Source organism: Leucopleurus acutus (assembly GCF_964270905.1).
Source record: "Leucopleurus acutus genome assembly, chromosome: 12".
In the NCBI taxonomy this organism is placed as follows: Eukaryota; Metazoa; Chordata; class Mammalia; order Artiodactyla; family Delphinidae; genus Leucopleurus; species Leucopleurus acutus.
This window is the reverse complement of record NC_139154.1, coordinates 62,422,596-62,443,950: the sequence shown is the minus strand read 5'-3', so window position 1 is coordinate 62,443,950 and position 21,355 is coordinate 62,422,596. Positions and strand designations below refer to the sequence as shown.

Sequence of the window (21,355 nt, the reverse complement as noted above, 5' to 3'; positions counted from 1 at the left end):
TAACCCATTCTTTGATTTGTTAATTGGTTTTAGATGATTACCTGTTGTTATTTTCTTTCAAAATCTGAGCCTGCCTAGCTCTTTATTACCTAGTCATCCATAAATTCCTTCAGCCCATGTTACTGAACCTCTGCCATGACCCAGTTTCTGTTCTAGGCACTAGCAGTTGAGCAGTGAACAAAGTCTTGCATTCGTGAAGTTTACATTTCCTAATCCAGCGAGTGCTTACTAAGAAATAAAAATGAATTTAATATAATACTAGGGCTGGAAATCTAACTTAGAAAGCAGTATATTACTTATTCATTTCAAAGCCAAATATGGAGTTTTCATGGTATTCCTGGGCCATAAAAGATTATTTTTGTTGGTAGTGGGGTTTCTTACCTCTTAAAACAAAATTCATTGGAGTTTATTGCTCTTCCTTCATCTATTTGAGCACTGTATTTGAGATTCTTAGACAACACTGAGAAAAGCAATGTAAGGGAGATGGCAGCCTTTGTCTATGGACAGTTTCTGTTGTGCTTTTTTGTCCAATCTTCATCCTATTTAAAATATTCACCATATTTTGAAAGTACACTCAAGTGTCATGAAGACCTTATATAAATAATTTTCACATTATCCATCCTGTGAGTCCCTTCTTATAGTGCTAATTATCAAGTACTGAAAATTAGAAAATTTTTTTTTGGCTGTACGCGGGCCTCTCACCGTTGTGGAGCACAGGCTCCGGACGCGCAGGCCCAGCGGCCATGGCTCACGGGCCCAGCCGCTCCGCGGCATGTGGGATCCTCCCGGACCGGGGCACGAACCCGTGTCCCCTGCATCGGCAGGCGGACTCTCAACCACTGCGCCACCAGGGAAGCCCTGAAAATTACAAAATTTTTGAGGGCAAATACCCGCGAGGGAAGTCTTCATGTGATGTGGAACTGGGGTTTTACATAATCTCATCTCTCTCCCTCAGAGTCAGCAAGCCGCTTGCAGACGATTTTGAATGAGATTCAGCCCCGAGATACTAATGATTATTTCAATCGAGCTAAAATTTTGAAAGAATGTGATAGCTTTGATTTGGAGGACTTGAGTGCCAGTGTACCGAATATTGATACTTCTGCAGAAATCAAAGGTATATATAAAATCAGCATCGTAGTCAGTATTTAAGCGACAAATAAAATGTGCAAAATGCTCTTTTTCTATAGTAAATCAGAGGCTGCAAATGTGTGTAGTACACTTCTAGAAAATAAAGTCTTTTTTGAGCTTATAAATGATTTATTTTGGGGAATGAGTTTATAAGACTTTACCAGAAAATGGTGTTCACCAGTGCAGTGTATAAGGTGCTTCAGCAAAAAGCCTTTGAGTACTGAAACCTGTCTTGACAGCCAGGTGATGTAGGAACAGTGATGCACAGTGAACTTGGGTTTGGGGAGCAGTCTGCTTCTCCCAGCACTATGGTTTGATGTTGTGAGAGTCCTCGTAGTCAGTCAAACAGCCTTTTAAAGGAAACAAATTTATGACTCAGAGAAATGTGAGCTGCTCTGTTGTACCAGGCCTCCAGAATTCAAATTCTTACTGTTTGTTTTCTCATTAGTTCTTTTATAATTTTCTATAATGCTGTAAAAAGTCATCAGAAGCAGTAATATCTTATTTATTTATAACATATTCTACATTCTCCACTAGATGGGGATATTGTCTTGTAAAAATTTCTCTTTATGGTTTTTTTTTTTTTTTTAATTACACAAAATAACACAAATGTATGCTTGTAATAGTTTCAAATAATACAGAGATAAATATGAATTAAAAACAAATTAATTTTGTTTTCTTTCATTTTCTTATTTCCTCCTCAATCCTACTTCATCCCTCTTTAGTATACATCATTTCAGACCAATTTGATGTATTTAAGTGTATGTACATTTATCCTTTGAGTTTAGTGGCCTTTTAAAAGACAAATGGGATTACGTTAAAAAGGTTATTTTGTTAACTTACATTTTAAATTTAATAGCTTCTTTTGGATTTTTTTTTTTAATGTCAGTACTAAAATATTTCTAAAGCTAGAAGAAGAGAGTAAGGATTCTTATAGCTAATTGACCGTGGAATTTAAATATATTTTGAAAGAGAATTTGTATTTTCCTTTGAAAGAAAAGTCGTATCCTATTCTTTTACTGACATAGCAGCCACCCTCACCAAAACAAATAATAAAATACATTTATTATAGTCATATTTTGTGGATGACTGAGAGGCAGGAAGAGTTTGTTTCATTAACTTCCAAAGGTTAGACTTCGGTTTTAGAATAATATTGTGTTTTATTTTTAAATTTATTTTGAATATAGTATATTAAATAAAATACTGTGATTCCTACCCATAACACATTCCCAACAAATGTTAATTATCTTCTCCTGAATAAATATAGCATATGACAAATTGGTTTGTTCAAGCAGATTATTCTTGGGGAAATTATGAATAGCTTGTTCTAAGAAACCTGGGATGTGAGTAATCAAGTGCCTAGTGTTGCAATAGTTTTTTTTTTTATTATTTTTTAAGGTAAAGAAGGAAAAACATGTGACGTAACTGCTCAGATGGTGCTGGTATGTTGTTGGAGAAGCATGAAGGAAGTCGCTTTACTGTTAGGCTCACTGTGCCAGCTTCTACCCATGCGGTCTGTGCCAGAATCTCCTGATGGATTATTGACAGTGGAACAGGTAGGGTAGCTGTTTATTCCACCTGGTATAATTTCTGGTCAAAGCATAAATCACAAACTTTTATTTAAAAGTTAAATAACTTAAAAAAAAATTTTAATAACTTAAAAAACAATTTTAACATTTTTCTTGAATAAAATCTTACAGATGTCAACTGAAGAAAGTTCATTAAAGTATAGGAATTGGATCTTGCAATCCGTTTCCAAACTTTGGCATTTTTAGAAATGTTTTTATTTTTCTAAGTTATATAAATAATGATAGCTTTTACCTCACTTTTAACTTCAGTATTAACATTTGAATTTTTATTTCTCCATTGAACACACACAAACTTAAAATTCAAATGCAAATGAAATTGTCTATTTAGTAAAATTCCACAAACCTCTTAAATTTTGCAAAGAAAAAATATATATTTTTTTTTTCTTTATATACTGGTTGATTATGGATCTCATGTTTCCCTCTACATTGATGATAAAGTTGTAGTTACTTTGGTTTTTTTGGCTGACTTTTAAGACCACAAAGTCAGTTCCATCTGGGACTATTCAAGTGACTTGAGTGCAGTGTTTATAAGAAATTAGCTTACCACAAGCATTTCATTTGGAAATATTTTAGATTTATTAGATTTCTGTTTTTAATTGATTCCCTCTTCCTTTCCATATGGTTTCAACAAATCCATTTCCCACCATTTTCCAGCAAAGATACATAACATGTACTTTCATTTTTAACCTTTTTCAAATAAAGATAATTTCTCCCGTAGGGTGTTATGACATTTAAGAACAAAACAAATATTGTAGTATGCTAATGCTGATTATTTCTGTAATAACCATGTGACCAGTTCCATGGAAATAATGCTAATATTTTTATTCTCACACTCTCTGTGGCTGATATGTTTGCATCTGGTTAACAGCTGGGCTTGTGATGTTGCAAGGCTCTGAGACAGAGAACGGCAGAGGGGAACAGAACACTGCCAGCTTCATTATGTTCCTTATTCTCTTCCAAATCAAACAGGCGTTAGTGTCCTAGAGTTACTTGCAGTCCTTACTGGTGACTGGCTGGAGTGCCAGTGCCAGCGTCTTTGCTGGGGAATCCAGCTATGATTAATGATTACTTCACTGATGTTCACCATCTCACTAAGAAGTAAATATGGGCTAGAGCCCCTTGACTTCTCAACTTTTCAAGGACAAGTTAAAACATCTAGTGTTTTAGGTTTGTTGGCCAGTGTTTAAAAACAAAATTAAGGGAAACATATTTTACTTTTACTATAACTGAGAAAGACCTGAAAGCTTCCTGTGAAAATCATTTCGCCCTGACACCTTTTACAGAGCACCCAAATCTTATGAAGTTATATGGGATATCCAGGTTAAATTGGGAATTAATTTTTTAAAATTGAGAACTAATATAAAATAGAAGAGATGTTTGTAAAACAACAACAATAACAAAGAGAGGCTCTTATAAACCAAAGAACTCTTCTGATGACTGTTTTCTTGAATAAGAAATAGAATCCTGTTTTTCTGTAAAATATCCATTTCCATTCTAATAAGGTCCAGTCATTTCTCCATGTCGCCATTCATGTGGTGACCCCACATATATATGTTTGAGAAGAAATTAATGACTGAGTGAGTGAACAAGAGTGTATGTGATGGCACTGTTCTGACATTGAAACCCTGCCCTCTGTGGAAAACTTTAGTCTTGATCATGCTAAATTGTACTAAAAAAAATTAAAATGCTCTTAAAAAAATTATTAATTTTTTTACATTTAAAAAAATGCAGGGACATTTAGTCAATGAAATCTAAAGTTATCAAGAAATTAGTATTACTTATATTACTAGAGGATTCCTGCTTTTAAACATATAGTTTTGTTCCGTGAAATTCCTTTAAACTAAACATATTCCTATGTATTTAGTACTTTTAAGAGTTAAAAATATAAATGACAGAGAAGAATGCAGTCTGCATTGGAGTGCCGGGGCCACACCTAGGGTCTACCTTCCTTCCAAGGGCATAGCCGCCCTGGCATCACTAGTTCTTCTGTGCACCTAGTGGCAAAGCTACAAATGTACGCGTCAACAGTGTAGGTGAATGTGACCACAAGAGACCTGCAGAGGCAGGGAAGTGACTTACGGGCAGAATGCTCCGCGTTGTTGGGGAGAATTGGGAACTTGGATTTCTTATTAGCAAGAATCATAAAAACCATGATCTCCTTTTCTCTCAGTGGATGAAGGAAGTTGTTCTATAGAACCTGAAATACTGGTGTTCAGCCTGTTGCTTCTCTTGCTCTCCACTCACCCTTCACTACTGAAAAAGGAATAGGATTCTACTGCCATTTTATATTTGAGGTCTCACATTTTGACGACGGAGAGGATTTCTCATGGAACTCAGCTCCTTTAAGCCCATCCTGATTTTACAGCCCTTTGTTAAAGGGGTGACAACTTCCATCCCCCATACATGAGTATAGTTTATACTAGGCCAGCAGGTGGTGAGACTCCAATTTGGGGATTTTTGCTGCTGTACGAGGAGAGGAGCTGGTGCTCGCTTATAATTCTGAGTATTCAGTGCTGTATTCACATACTGTTGGAGCTGGAAGGCTCACAGAGATGATATTATCCAGCTCTCTTGCACAAGGGGAGACTGAAGCCCTTGGATGTTACCTGGTTTGCCCAAGATCACAAAGCTGGTTTGTGGCAGCTCTGGGACAGGAACCTGATTCTTCTGCTTCCCAGCCTGTATTCCGACATGACACAGTGCTGCCTTTGTTCTGAATGGCTCATTTAATTTTTCTTTAAATTTAATTTTCCCAGCTTCCCATAGCCAACCAGATTTTTGCAAGCAACAGGACAGTAAGGCAACTTGCTACTGAACTTTATAGCAAATGATCCATTCCCTTAGATGATTGCTTGTGAAGGAGTGTGTCCTCTGCGACTTCATCAAGAAGAAAATGTGTTCATTCAGAGGCATGTCTGACCCTTCTCCTGCGCTGTAATCACATTATGAAAGGTTCTTTCATAATGTCCCTGTCCGAGAGGCAGAGATAAAACCAGCTTTGAGGGATGTAAGTCGAGACCCTTAAAGAGTGAGCAGTGCGTGCAACCTTATCTCACAAACTTCCTGACTGGTGTGTGTTTGGGTTTCAAGCTGGGTGCTTTGCTGATGCAGAGCTTTTGCTTGATACATTGTTGGTCCTCTTTCCATGGGATATCGGATACCCAGTACCTACTGATTTTTTTAAACTTCCTCTACCTGGACTATCAGTTCATATGTTTATATATTTCCCCTAATATTCCTAAAAAGAAGCTTTTGGGTAGATTTTTTTTTTAATGTATCTGCTTTCTGCTTCCTAGGAATTATTGCCACAGAAATCACGTGATTAAGAATAATTACCAACTATTAGAAATGAGCAATTTTAAAAACTCCTACTTTAGATTCTATTGTAATTTTCATGATGTACATGGCTAACTGGGTTTATATGGTCCCTCAGTACCTTTTGTTACTGTTTTAGGTTTTTGTTAATGAACTGTAAGTGGGATGTATGTTTATTAGCATTTGTCAGTCTTAAAGAAATTACCTTTTGTATTTTCTTTTACCAAAGTTTATTTTTTAGAAATTATGAGTAAGTATTCATTGAACTGTGCTGAATGCATGTTACCATTTTTAAGCTGTGAAGTGAAGTTGAGCATGTAATTACATCATTTAGTCAACTGTTTATTGACTGCCTTACTACAAGGGTGTTGTGGGAATATTAAGAAATAGAATATGTGGTTCTCTGAGCTCAAAGGGCTTGGAAATGTAATAGGGGATACAAGACAAATTCATTTCAAAAAGTCAGACTAAAAGGCAACTGTTAAAATGGCACATGGTTAAGGATTTGCCAGAAAACAAAGAATAAACGTTCTGGTGGGAAGATGTCTGAATACCAGGAAACCATCATCTTTGTTATTATGTAGGACAATGTTTGGGCTTTCACGAAATCCCAAGTGTTAGTAGGAAATCACTATAGTAGAGAATGTCCAGTTTAAAATGTTAATTATCTTACTGTAGTGTAAACTTTTATAAACTATTCCATTTAACCAAAGTGGAATTAGAAACTCCTGTTGACATTCCTAAGGTTGTGGCTGTGTCTTTTTTTTTTTTTTTAGTGGTACGCGGGCCTCTCACTGTTGTGGCCTCTCCCGTTGCGGAGCACAGGCTCCGGACGCGCAGGCTCAGTGGCCATGGCTCACGGGCCCAGCCGCTCCGCGGCATGTGGGATCCTCCCGGACCGGGGCACGAACCCGTGTCCCCTGCATCGGCAGGCAGACTCTCAACCACTGCACCACCAGGGAAGCCCGTGGCTATGTCTTAAAGTAAAATTTAAATTAAGGTTTAGGGGTTAAGTCTCACTACTTGATGACACAAAATGAAAACAAAAATTGACATTTAGCAATATTGATTGCTGTGCTCTACCAGGTACTCTGCTAAATGCTTATTTGCATAATCTCATTTATTTCTCAGAATAATCCTGTGAAGTAGGTTCTAGTTTTATCCCCATTTCACAGATGAGAGAACTCTGTTACTTATGTAATTAGCTTGTATTGGTAAGGAGGCTGAGTAGGGTTCCTGAACTCAGCCCTCTTGGCTCCAGAATCCCAGATCTTAACCACTGCACATGCTCTTTGTAGAAATGTCCCACCTGTATACTTGAATCTTTATGGACTCACTAACTCATAATGAGGGGAATTAGCTTTGATTTTTCTACTGTATTTCTCTCTACTATCTAGATAAAGGACAAACAAAAAATGTATTTACATTTGCCCTTTGTGGGTTTTATGCTCTAGGTGAGCATTTAGCTCCCCTGTTTGGTCTGTTGGTGAATTATAGGTGCCTAGAGACATGGCACGTAGCTAGTCTGTTGGTGAATTATAGGTGCCTAGAGACATAGCATGTAGCTATCCTCCCCTGTGGAAATTTATACCCTGTAAATCCATAAAGCATGTTAATTTGCCTATAGAAGTAGGTTTTATGGAAGGTTAGAACCAGGATACACTAAACTTAAAAAGATAGTGATTAGAATTTCATTTTAAGAATAGAAATCAGTGCCCTTTTTTCCCCATATTTAATTGTCTTTCAGAAATTCTGAGATATATATTATTTATTAAGAAAATATTTTGTAAAGACATCATCCATGTTAAAAGAAAAGTTTTTATGAACTTTAAATAGGAGCTAGATATCTAATAGATTGAAAGGCAATCGAGTTGAATTTTCAGAGGAGTTATTCATTTTTTAAATAAAATTTTGAAATTCTTTTTCTGATTCTACTGTTGTCATAAGTTTCTACAGGGTTAAATATGTTCCCTATAGTCTGATCATCCAAGGGGAGAGTGTCAGCATGGCCCCTGTTCCCTGTCCAGCTACTCATGGACCACATTGCCCTGTTGACTCCTCCCACCCACTGTGATAGGGTACATCCCTACCTTGCAACCCTGTCTTCTTCCACTATTTTCTAGCATGAAATCTTGAGGCCATTCAGCCAGGTCTGCTATCACTCTCCTGTATAGTCTGTGTTCATTCATGTAAAAAGACCCAGTGAAGTGTCTGACAGGTAGCGGATACTTAATAAATGTTCGTTCATTTATTCTAGTATGCCAGCTTCTTCTCATGTTAATTATCCTTTTCTGTATTGGTTCACTCATGTATATCCTGTTTAAGGTCTGGCCATGAAGCTTTTTCTAATTATTCATTTCAATGCAAAAAGAGCTGTCATTTCTTAGTGCTGTTAAGCTTTGCTGTTAAGCTTCTGATGGGTACCATCCAGAATATTGGTTTTCTCTGAAAGCCTTCGGAGGACAAACACCTTGTTTTGTTCTTAGTCTACCCAGCACTAAGCTGCTAAGCATTTGACAGGGTGCTAAAAAAGTACTTACTGTCTGATTAATAGAAATATACTCTCTTCAAAGGGAAAAATTCATATTAAGCCTGGGTGTTACCTAGGTGGGTTTGTTGGGAAATTAAGTGCAAAATGGAATGAGAAAAAATGGTCTACCTCTCACTTGTGTCTTTAGAATCTCATTATGTTTTCTGAGGCCAGGATTACCTAGGGTTGAGGTCTACCCTTCAGAAGAGAGACCATCCACTGGTCTCATTCACCTCTGACGTCTTTGATATTATTATATGCTTTTTGGTTTAAGCCCCTTTGAAGGGAATTAAGGTAAAGGAAGCAATGAAAATCTGATCTTTGTTTAAGAACTAGATAGTAAGTCCACAGAGAAGCACTTTACCAGTAACATTTCTGTTTTCCTGAAGTATGTTTTAATATCTGTAACATTAAAAAAAGATTAAGGATGTTAGAGAGACCCCAGCTCTATGACTTCCTGTTTTTATTTTTTGTGCCTTAGTACACCTTTTTATAAATCTTCTTTTGTTTCTCTAATAATAGAAATGATGGTCATAACAAGTTAGTTAACTGATGTTTCTTCTGGTCCTGTTTTGTAGGGTTATTGAGCTTCAGGTGTGTCTTGGGGGTTAAATTCAGATTTTGTGCTTGATAATTCTGTTCAAAATATACTCTGAAATTACGTATTGAAGGTAAAATGATAAGGCTTACCCTGACTCCTGATTTTTGACGACTAGTAGTATGTAGCTTGTAAAAAATGTTAAAAATTAGGGATATCATCAGCTCTTCACCTGAAAACTTTAGCTGAAGAACATGACATGGCACTCTTTGGGGATATTAAATTGTTAGAATTTAAAAACTTCGGTTATATCCTGCTTTTCTGGTTCTTTCTTGATCTCATATCTGATTCTTATTTCTCTAAATGTATCACCCGTCTTTCTATAATCATATATATTTTGAGTTTAGAGTATGTCGTTAGCTTTCTTCTATTTGGAAATCCAGACAGAGGTCCCGTTGAACTGAATTGGTTTATAAGTTAAGGGCCTGTGCTGAGCTTTTAGATTTATTAACTCATTTTAATACACAATCTGTGAGGCAAGTGCTATTATTATTCCCAGTTTATAGATGAGACTGAGGCAGTTGCCCATGGTTACACGTTTAACTACTCTTTCTACTGTTTATCATCTCTAATGTGTGCAGAATACCAGTCACTGTGCTGAGGTAGAAGTTGTTTCTAGATAAGCCTATGTGAGCTATCTTGGGTTAGCTTGCTTTTTCACCATTCTGTGACCTGCTGGGGAGACCTGGATCAAGAGAGAGCCAGTTGTAGCTTTGGTCCTGAGTTTTATACAAAATCTGGATTCTCTAAAGCTTATCAGCTACCAAATCTTATGGTATAAATGTAGAATCAACCCAACCACTTTAACAGTTAATGCTGTACAAAACTTCATCAGCAACTGTCAGTCATGTCTTCTTTCAAGGTGATTGTCATATTTGTTATTTGTTTAAACTTGCATGGAGAAAAGCAGCATGTATGAAAGTGATTGGGTAGCATTCTGGAAAACTCCATGGTTCTGACTCAAAGTGAAGCCTGTCAATTTTCAGGAGGCCCTTTGCACACTAAATCTTGTGTGGCCATTAATATTTGTATATCTCTAAAAGGTAATTATTGGGAAGTATTGTTTAATGGGTTGGAGTTTCAGTTTGGGAAGATGAAAAATATTCTGTAGATACATGGTGGTTGCACAGTAAAGTGAATATACTGAATGCCATTGAACTGTACACTTAAAAACGGTTAAAATGGTAAATTTTATGTTATGTATATTTTAACCATAATAGAAAAAAAATTTTTTTGAAGAGGGGAGTAAAAGGTAATTACTTCACCTAGGCCTAGGTTTCTGAGGGTTGTCACCTTGTGTGATTTGCTGTTGGTGTTGAATGATATGAGCTAACAAAGAGAACACAGCAAGATTTGTGAAGCTGGCATAGGGAGGCAGTTCTAGCCTAGCAGTTAAAGATGGCCAACTCTGGAGCCAGATTGCCTGGATTTATGTACTAGTTCTACCATCTACTTGCTGTATGACCTTGAATAAGTTACTTGCCCTTTCTGGGCCTCATTTTTCCCAGTTGTAGAGTGGAGATAATAATAGTGCTTTTTTCATGGAATTGTTGTGAGAATTAATTGTGATAGTATAAAACGCTTAAAATATTACCTGTTGCATAATAGGTGCTAAGTGGATGGGCATTGAGACCTGAGTTCTAAATAATGTTACTAAAAATAAATAAATAAATAAATAAATAAATGGCGTTACTGACATAAATACATCTGTCAGTGTAAACATAAATGGCATATTTATTTTTGATTTTGTTTTGAAGGTAAAAGAAATAGGAGATTACTTTAAACAGCACCTTTTACAGTCCAGGCACAGAGGAGCATTTGAACTGGCTTACACTGGCTTTGTGAAACTCACCGAAATCCTAAACAGGTAAAACAAAGCAAATATCCCTTTAATTTTAAAAAGATTAAATGCACAAACCATGTGCTCAAAGTAGAATTTAGTTGTGTCTTTTGATGTTTAAAAGAACAGGACTTAGTTGGCTTCAAAACTCTTGGAAGAAATTGTTTTCTTAGGTTTCATTGTATGATTTACTGCAGATGATGGAGTGAAATGTCCAAACCCAGTCACTCTCTTATTGAAACGTGATTTGACACAAACTCAAAGATTTTGCTAAAAATAGATTTGAAGTTACCATTTATTTTCATTGAATGAAATGACTGTTTTGTCGGTTTGAAAATTACTTGGCTTGTGGAATAAAATAAGCCCTCCAGTTTTTGGATTTGTGTATATTACAGACAGAGAAACACTTAAGGATTTTGTGTTTTTCTTCGTAATTTTATCTTATAGAAAAATTTAAAAGAACAGTAAATAGACCAAAAATTATAAAGGACTTTTCCCCCTTATTTGAAAAAATACTTAAGTAGATTTCGTACATTTAGCCAAATGTGGTTTTTTTTTTTTTTGACATTATAGGTGCTGATAATTTCATTCATTCATATAATAGATTTCCTCCAAAGAGCTTGTGAGGAAACCTTAAATTACTTAATGACTAAGTGTTCATGGCAAGTGTTCTCTAAATAAAAGGTAGTATTTTCCAGGAAAACATTTCCATTGCCTGGAAACTTTTTGAAATGAAGCAGAGTTCTGCCAGCCGTGTAGCCTTAGCAAACATTTTATTTTGGGCCGTTAAGACATCTACTCCTTGAATATTTTTGAAGCATTTTTTTCACACTCCTGGTACAACATTTATAAAACATTTTGGCAGTTATGGGCTGCACAGAATATCTTTAAATGATACATTAAAAAATGTCCTTGACATTAAACTGCTGATCATGAAAATATTTTGTTGTCTTTGCAGCTCTTTCTTTCCAGTGTAGACATGACTTAAGAATATTTTTTTCTCACAAAACAACACACTTCCCTCCCTTCAAATCAATTAACAAATATATATATTGAACACTAGCTGTGTGCTTAGTACTGTGCTTGGCTTGGAGGATATAATACTTCTTTATGAGACAAGGTTCCTGTTCTCAAAGAGCATATGGTTTAGTTGGGGAAATAAGCAGGGATGAAATTCAAAATATTTAACAAATGGTACGTCATGGGCACTGACTGGTCAGAACAGACACTGGCTGTAAGTACCCAAGATTGCTGTCTGCATGGATGTGTGTTAGCTGAATACCAGCCTGGAAAGTGAAACCAAGACACTTGAACAAGATGAGCCAATGTAATTGTCAAAATTTGGGTGAAATTTACAAATTCTGTAGGCATAGCAGAGAGACAGCAACAAAGAAAGGCTGGGAGGGCTTACTGGAGGAGGTGGAATTTGTGCTAATGCATGAGTAAGGTTTAAGTAGATAGGAGGAGAAAGGAGGAGACTTTATGAGTAAATGTTCAGAGGCTAGAACCAGCATGGCATATTGTTAGGTGAGTAAATGAGCCAGGCTGATTTGTGGTGGTGGTGCTGGTGGTAGAGTTGCTAGGCAATATCATACATTTGGATAGATGGAGGTCAAATTATGGATACCTAGAAAACAGATTTGCTGTAATAGGGATGGAGAGAGGGATTGAACATTTTCGACCTGAAATAGATCATAGGAGGCATGTAGAATGGAGAAATAGCAATAATCTATGACACGAGGTCTTAGTTCTACTTACATGCATTCTGTTTATTGGCAATGAGATTGTACAAGTTACTCTCCTCAGCCTCTGATTTCTTCATCTATAAAGTAAGGAAAAGAATATTTGCCCTGTTGACAGATCTCTCTGGCTTTTGTTACATGGATCAAGTAACATACCTATGTATGAAGACCCTTTTGCATTATTAAACTTTCTACAAATGTAAAACATTATGAGATTGATGTTGGTTATGGTGTTGGTGCATCAATGTAGTGTTTCCTTTGGAAGTGTTAGGTTAGATAGATTGTAGTGACAGATAGTAGTGAGAAGAGACTGGCATCGGCTCTAACAATCTAGAGCTGAGGTGATGAGAGCTTCCTCTGAGTCAATGGCTCTGGGAATGGAGGGAAAGAAGTGGCATCTCCATTAATATTTATCCCCACATAGTAACAACTCTACACATGACGTTTTGAATGCTTAGAAGAGAAGCTGTGGACATCTCTTATTTCATGGTTTGATGTGTCAAGAATTAGGGCAATGCATAGCTGGGTGATTCTTCTCCTTGGGGTATTTATCGAACTCAGTTGGTGGTGTTCAGCTGACAGATGAACTGGTCAGGAGGGTCCAAGACAGCTTTATTCACATTATGGCACCTTGGCGGGATGGCTAGAAGATAGGGCCTAGTTGGGACTGCATGTGGCCTCTCAGCATGGCAGTCTTGGGGTAGCTGAAATTCTTATATGGCAGCTGGCTTCCTTCAGAGAGGCTGTTTCAAGAGAACTGGGCAGGCTTCATGGTCTTTTCTGACCTAGCCTTGGAAGTCTCATGGCATTGCTTCAGTCACATTGTTTTGATTCTAAATGAGTCTTAAGGCCAGTCGGATTCAAGGGGAGAGGAATTAAACTTCACCATTTGATGGTAAAGTGGCAAGATTGTATTGTAGAAATATGTGTGGGATGGGAGATATAGTGGTGGCCATCTTTGAAGAATGCAATCTGCCACGTGAAGTAAACTGAATGTGTGTGATAGAGGTCCCCAGGGAGTCCACGATTGTTCCTGTGGTTTAATTTTTGGTGACCAGAAAAGTGGGATTGATGTTACCAAAGGCAAGGAGACTGAAAGAGGAGATTACTTTGATAATGATGAACACATTTGTTTTGTATGTGTTGAGTGTGACATGATGGTGGCATATCCTGGTGGAAATATTTAAGTCAGAACTGGGAGATAGGGGATTAGTTTGGGTGCTCTTGCAGAAACAGAGATGTAGATTTATGCCGTCTTCATAAATATCATAGCTAGTAGGATTGCAGTCTTTAGGGAAGAGCTTAAAAGGAGAAAAGAACAGAGGACCAAGGACAGAGGCTTTTGAACAACTGTACTTTGTAGTTGAAAGTACAGTTGAAGGCATTCCAAATAAATGGAGTGGGGAGATGAGGCAAGGCCCAGTGCCTGGTATCTCAGCCACTCCTAATCTGCTGTAAAGATCTCCTCATGGCTGTCACTATTGGCTTTTAACCAACCTGTTATGAGTTCCCAACTGTTGCTTCCAAACCAAGTGGTTCTTGATCCCTTTGGAGACATTTCAGATCTGCTGAACAGAATGTTTTACGGAGAACATCTTTGCAGTATGTGTGGCTTCCTTTTGTTTGGTTTTTATTTTTAAAAGCAAATGTATTTCTTTTGGATCCTTCTGAGAGCTTTTAAGTTACGAAAAATTTATTTAGGCATACAGTGTTTTAAAGTTTGCAGAAAGAAATCTGGGCTTTCAGGAAAATCCACTGAAATGGAGGCCAACCGCTGGCCACCTCTTGAACTACAGCTGTGTTAAGGAAGCAAACACTTAAAGAGATTAATGGGTAAATAACCGAAGAGTTAAACAAGAGCCACATTGTTTGAATTGGTGTTTAACAGGATTATTCAGAATGTCTTCAAATGTAAATTGACTTCACTATTAAACAATCATCTAAGAATAAATAGGAATGGAAGACACTGTTCTTTTTTCTGGGAATTTTTTGAAAGCAACACTTGCGCGCGCACACTCACACACACAATATGTTGAGTTAATTTTCTAGAATCTGATTTCTTATATGGTCCTTTCTATTTAGAATTTGATGAAATATTCATGCACTCTTTAAAAAACATAATCACCTGCCTATGCATAATTACCTGCTTAAGCACTTGATTAGAGTGGTTAAATGCATTAAAGTTATTACTGTAAATTCAGGTTTCTGATGAAATTCATATTTGCTTATTTATGCTCTATAATCTTAGTATTTTAAGTTATTCTTTCAGTGAAAATAAACAGAATTCTAAACTAGGGCGCCAAGCAGGGAATCTAGTTTTCATTTGTTCAGCCATAAATTAAAAGCTTAACTCTAAGCGGATTAAGTTGTTGTCTACAGTTCTAAATCTAGAAGGGAGGTTCATGAGTACCTGATATTGTCTTACTCTTCATTTTTTTGAATTGCTCTGCTTATTGAAATGTAGCTTAACCTGTGAATATTTGCTGCACTAATTACAATCATTCTCACATTGTTGGCCCAAAAAATGAACTGCTGACATTTAGCAATTTTTGTCATAAAATGCTACTACTGACTCATGGATGTCAACAATTATGGTGGACAGAAGTAATTTAAATATGTATTTCAACTTTCATCAGTTAATTATAGCTACTACAATTCAAATTCAACAGAAGACTTCTTATGAACCTTTGAAATATAATAATGAAAAAATAATTTCACTCTACTGGAGAATGAAAATGAAAGACCAAGTCTCTAAAGAATATGCAGTTGAACAAGAAATAAATGTAGAATGTAATATATGAGGTTTGGGGAAAAAGTCATTCAACTCTAAATAAAAAATATATAATCTTGTTTAAGCCTTTATTTTCATCTCCTTTGGCAGATGTGTCTAGGACACTTTTTATTTCTGAGTATCCTATGATTTTTATTTGAAATATTAATAATTAAATAAAGAATAATTAAGTGATCATCCACTCTGGGAAACCATATTAATACTTTACATAGAGAAAAAAAATCCTTTAATTTTCCCACTTCTATAGTGGATTAAAAGGATTTGGGGATAAATAAATTAAATAAACAAATTAAAGAAAAATATTAGGTCTTAACTCCAATTCTCCCCACCCCTTCCAACTTACGTGTTATTTGGTCCAGTTGTTCAGCTCTATCTTGCTTTTTTTTAAAAAAAAAAAAAAAAAAAGGATTTGGGGAAAAGTAGAATGTCTTAATGATATTTTTTCTTTTTAATTTATTTTTTAGAATGTCTTAATGTTTAAAATCTAAAACTTTGTGTCTTTGGTTTGTGACCCTTGGATTTTTATTTTTAAGCCCACTCCGTAGTTGAGTAAGATATTACCTTCTTTCTGGAAATTTGAATAATCATTTTTAAAGTTCTCATAATAATACTCAGTCTTTTTAGACTCAGTAATGAAGGAATCTTGTTCTTAGTGAGTAACTTCTATCTCAGCTTTGTTAGTAAAGTTCCAGAGTTTTTAATATTAATTTTTTCCTCCTTGATCTCAGGCAATGGTTGTATTAAATATTAAGAGAACCAACAATTTGTTACATCCTTCTAACCACTTCTTTTAATCCACTGTATCTTGCCCTTCCCCACATGGCTTTCTGATTGGTAATTCAATTTATATTTGGTCATCGTTACTGTTGCCTGTGCCTGCAGCTGAGCCTTCAAAATAGTCCCCTGATGTTTTAGCCTGCAGTAAACTTCAGCAATATTTGATGGTGGTGAGGGAGGTTAAGATGACTTCTGTTGATATGTAGCTTTCTCACTGGATCTCATTTGGGCAAATCGTTTTTCAGGCTTAAAATTTCTCCATGCTTCAGGGCTATGTTCCCTGTTTTTAAAATGTGCATGTACATGCACACAACCTTCCTGCACATCTGTCACTGTTTAGTTTAATTGAAATAATAAACACGAACCTTGAAATAATAAACACAATACTTGACCAAAGAATGAATGGAGTGGGGAATTTAGCTTATGAAATAATAGGAGCTTGGAAAAAAATCTCTAAGTTAGGAAAAGTAACAATACTGAAAGAGTCTGAGGAAATGAAGGTAACATTTCTCAATTAACAATCGTAATATAACTAATCAGAACTCAACAAAAAATAGCTCTGTGTTACCATCCTTAGGTGGATGGATGAAGCCATTGGAGAGCCACTCTGTAGTCAGGGAACCTGATTTATTGGCACAAAATAGTCTAATGACCAATTAGTTGGGTATACAGCATATGTAATTTGATTTCAGTCTGGGTTTTATGCTTATCTTAGAATACTTACCCACTACCAGTGAGATAGCTTTGTGGATAGAAATTGGACTAATCTGTTTATAGAACAATAATTTGCTTCAGTGATCTTCTCAAGACAACACAAAGACTCACCAGCTATGGACTGGCCTGTTCATTTCTGTTACTTTTGGTAGGGACTCAAGCTATAGCACTTAGCATAGAAAAACCAAACAAACAAATACAAAAAAAACAACACCTCCCGCCTCTTTCCTGTCAGCCCCCCCTTTTTTTAATGTCTACTATTTCTTTCTTTCATTGTTTTTTTTCTTTTAATAAATTTATTTATTTATTTATTTTTGGCTGTGTTGGGTCTTCATTGCTGCACGCGGGCTTTCTCTAATTGTGGCGAGCGGGGGCTGCTCTTCTTTGCGGTGCGTGGGCTTCTCATTGCGGTGGCTTCTCTTGTTGTGGAGCACGGGCTCTAAGCACATGGGCTTCAGTAGTTGTGGCTCACGGGCTCTGGAGCGCAGGCTCAGTAGTTGTGGCGCACGGGCTTAGTTGCTCCGCAGCATGTGGGGTCTTCCCGGACCAGGGCTCAAACCCGTGTCCCCTGCATTGGCAGGTGGATTCTTAACCACTGGGCCACCAGGGAAGCCCCTAATGCCTACTGTTTCTTGACTGTGAAGAGCAGGAACATCAGAGTGGTCTGATCCTCCCACACCCCCATCCTTAACCACTGCCTCCCTCCGAGTGTAGAGGAAAGAATATTGAGGTACCAGTTAAAACTGAGTGCTATCTACCAGCTCTGTTGATACTAGGAAAACCATGTAAATCTTTCTGGGCTGCTGTGTCCTCTTTGATAAAATAAGAGAATCCAGCTTTCTAAGGCCTTTTTAAATTCTGAGCATTCTACTCATGGTACAATACTGCTTTCTAGTTTCTGATTGGGAAAGTCTGGGGATTTCGGGTATGAAAGATGGAGGGAACTTGGATACATTTTTAGTAAACTTCCTTTAGAACTGGTAAACTGATCTCTTGGGAGACTTTTGTGGGTTAATAACATTTAGTGAGGCTTGCTTATGAAGAACCTTGAATCCCTTGAGTTCCAATTTTTATGATGTACTCAGAGACTAAAGACACTGTATATTTTGTATTAATTTGACGTGGGAGTGAAATAAAACAAAAGAGCCTTCGGACAAAGAGGATGTCTGCTCTTCTAGTGGAGAGGCACTCGCTAACCCAAGCAGGCTTGGAATTCCCCACGGCTGGGGCTGTTGAGTGCATGGAGCTGGCACAGCCAATCATGGACTGTTTCACTCAGGGACCTTGCCCTTTTCCTTGCTGCCCCCTGGATTGTGTGATGAGGAACCAAAACAAACAGCTAGAGTTCGTTGCATTGTTCTTGGGAGCCATGCATGGTTCCATTTTTACCTTTCAATTCCTTCATTATCATAAACACCAGCAACTCTGGAGTTTTGAAATCACTTCCTTGTGAAGTAATCTTTCCTTGCTGGGGAGTAGACAGAAGGTTCATTGAACAGTCAGAACTCTAGGTTAGGCTATTATTGTGTTTTTCTAGGCACAGTGACTTCACCATTGAGGAGCCTTACAGATTTTAGCCCTTCTTTTCTACACCTGGTTTTTCAATCATGTGCCTAACAGAAGGACAGCTAATATGCAGCAGCTGGCGTCAACACTAGTGGGTCCTTATTTATTTATTCAACAAGCGATTTCTTGAACATCTTCTATGTGCCTGTGTTAGAAACACTCTGACCATTGAGAGTACAATGTGGTAAGCCAGAGTTGCTGTGAACCTAGAGACATATGTTAGGATCTAAATTTGAAACATTTAACTCCGTAGAACTAAGAGAGGCATGTGAAGACCTGAACAAGGGACTGCAGTTTGTGTGAGGCCATGATGAGGTGTTTTGGGGACAGTCACATCAGGAGCTTTGGGTACTTATATCATTTAGGGTCATTGCTTTCTCTCTTTGAAATAGTAACCCAGGTAATAATACCTCATTGAATTTCAAAGCATTTTTACAATGATTTTATTTTCATTCTTGGGCATTGAGAAATCAAGTGATTTGTCCATAGCCACTCAACTAGTTGGTGACAGAGCCAGCACTAGAATCCAAATGGTTTTTTTGAACTTCATTCTGCTTCAGAGTTAGCAGTTCAACACAAGCGTATCGATCACCTGCTTTATGTAAGAAATTGTGATAGGTAGGCATTATAGAGGGTAAAATATTGGTAAAACGTGGTTCTTGTTCTTAGAGGAATTTCTAGCCTAGCCTTTTAATCTTTGGTATTAGAGAAATCAATTAGATTACTTACAGGGCAGAAATGGAAGACCAAGAAAAAAGGCCACTTACTGAGCTGTCTGTCCCGGTTTATGGGAAGAATGATTAATGCATTAACAAAATAAGCAAGGCAGGAAGAAGGGCCTGATCGGAGGCAGGATAATACTTTAGACATGTCAGGTTTGCGGTGGTGTTGGGAGGCTGCCTAAAGGGATAGCAGACAGTTGGAAATACAGGTCAAGAGATGGGGAGAGGGGTCAGAGTTGGAGATAGGGTGATCTGGGACTCCTCCAATTTTTTAGCACTGGAAGTCCAGCATTCTGGGAAACACTTCTGTCCCAGGCTGGCAGGGACACTGGTCACTCTTACTAGAGGTGTATATTTGAGAGTCACCCATACAGAGGAAATAATTGAAGGCACAGGCCTGGTCTCCTAAAGAGCCTTAAGAGAGAAGGGAAATGATTATAGTCTGGGATTAAATGTTGTATTTGTTAGAATTCAGAAACATTGGTTCTTTGAAACATCTTTCTACCCCATGTTCACAACCATACAAACCTTGGTTAAACCATATATAAACTGGAACCCTCTACTGGGTTTTGAACCCTATCCTTGGTTTTTTTTCTTGAATATTGGGAAAAAATGATCTCTTGGGATAGTATTTAGGCTAACAGTTGATTTTGATTGGGGATTTCAGTAGAAAATATCTTCATATCAGTGCTATGACCTTGGTATGTGGAGATTCTGAATGTGTTCATACCTGTTTGAGGAAGCTAAGGAGTTGAGTCATCTGCTGGCTCTAATGGCGGCACCTATTGTCATTAGAAAGCACTTCTGTTTATACTTTCTTTTCCAGTTACTATATCCTCTTGGTTTGTCAGCCTGGTTTTTTAGAATGGTACACTTAATGGAGCTGGTAAGTCATAAGTTGTTCATTTATTCAGCAGATATTTATTGAGCTCCCTATTGGGATGCCAGGCCCCGTTCTGGGTGCTGGGAAATAAAGAAGTGGACAGGACAGAGTGTGTCTCTGATATCATGGATTTATATTTTAAAGGCTATCTACAAAATAATAAACTGTCAGATAACGATTTGTATTTTGATGTGATAAAGTTTGGTAGTAAGGAAAAGTCTTTCTTTCCTCCTGCACTAAAGTAAGCCAAGGCTTGGATGCCAAGAAGCAGCAGCTTTCTAAGGGAAGAGCTTTACAAGCGATGGGAACAGTTAATGCAAAAAAGCCTTTGGTGTATTTAAACAACAGAATGATATAAGATAGTTGAATGAGGTTGTTCAAATACGTCGGGCTTTGTGAGCCAGGATCTTGCGCTTCCTGGAAATTTTTTTTTTTTTTTTTTTTCCTGAGAGCCTCCAACCAAATGGATAGAAAAATAAAAGGTATCTTGGGAATTGAACAGACATTAATATGTGTGGACCCTAATAAGTAGGTTTATGATGATCAACAAATAAAGTGTATATGTGTGTGTTATGAAGTTGCATAGAAGAGGGGAGAAGGGCTGGATGGGACAAACAAGAAGCGACATGAATATAAAATAAATAAAGTTTCTGTTCCCAGAAAGTGTGCTCTATCTCTCCAAGCTGCCTTTATCCTCCTCCTGACTCTTTTTCCACTTGTACCTGGAACCTTAGATCAGCTTGTTCAGTATCATCAGTGGATGGTTTCAGATTAGTGCCTGGAATATTTAAAGCATGTAACTTGTGAAAGCAAACACCTTTTTTTTTACATTGTGGATAATTTTCTCTTTTAAATCTAAAAGATATGACTGCTCCAAGTATACGGGTATAGCCCCCCTCCCAACTCCAGTTTAAAATCAATAGTACGACCTGCTTTTTATGTTATAGGCAGCTAAAGCTTTGCTTTGCAAAACTTTGGACTTGGGTGAGTGAGAAAACTCGAATTCCTCATAACAGCACTAATATGGTAGAGGTTTAGAAGTGATATCTGAAATGATCAGATTATCTTTCTTCTACTTTCCCTGAAACCTCACTTTTTTTTTTTTAATGTAGAAAGGTACATGTTTTTCAGTTTCCTGTTTTCATCCATATGAAGGAAGG

The 21,355-nt window shown here is 37.2% G+C and overlaps 1 protein-coding gene across 6 annotated transcripts in view; it reads left to right on the top strand.

Annotated features, from left to right (window-relative positions):
* The window catches only part of THADA (THADA armadillo repeat containing), a 312,415-nt gene that overhangs the window by 53,027 nt on the left and 238,033 nt on the right, over positions 1–21,355 (top strand). For 4 of the 6 annotated variants that reach the window (XM_082851643.1, XM_082851644.1, XM_082851641.1 and 1 more), the window contains 3 exons: positions 956–1,114; positions 2,527–2,684; positions 10,918–11,027. In XM_082851643.1, the coding sequence (XP_082707769.1) occupies positions 956–1,114; positions 2,527–2,684; positions 10,918–11,027 (427 nt within the window). The remainder of the gene's footprint in view (positions 1–955; positions 1,115–2,526; positions 2,685–10,917; positions 11,028–21,355) is intronic. The other 2 variants (XM_082851642.1, XM_082851645.1) reach the window with 2 other exon arrangements.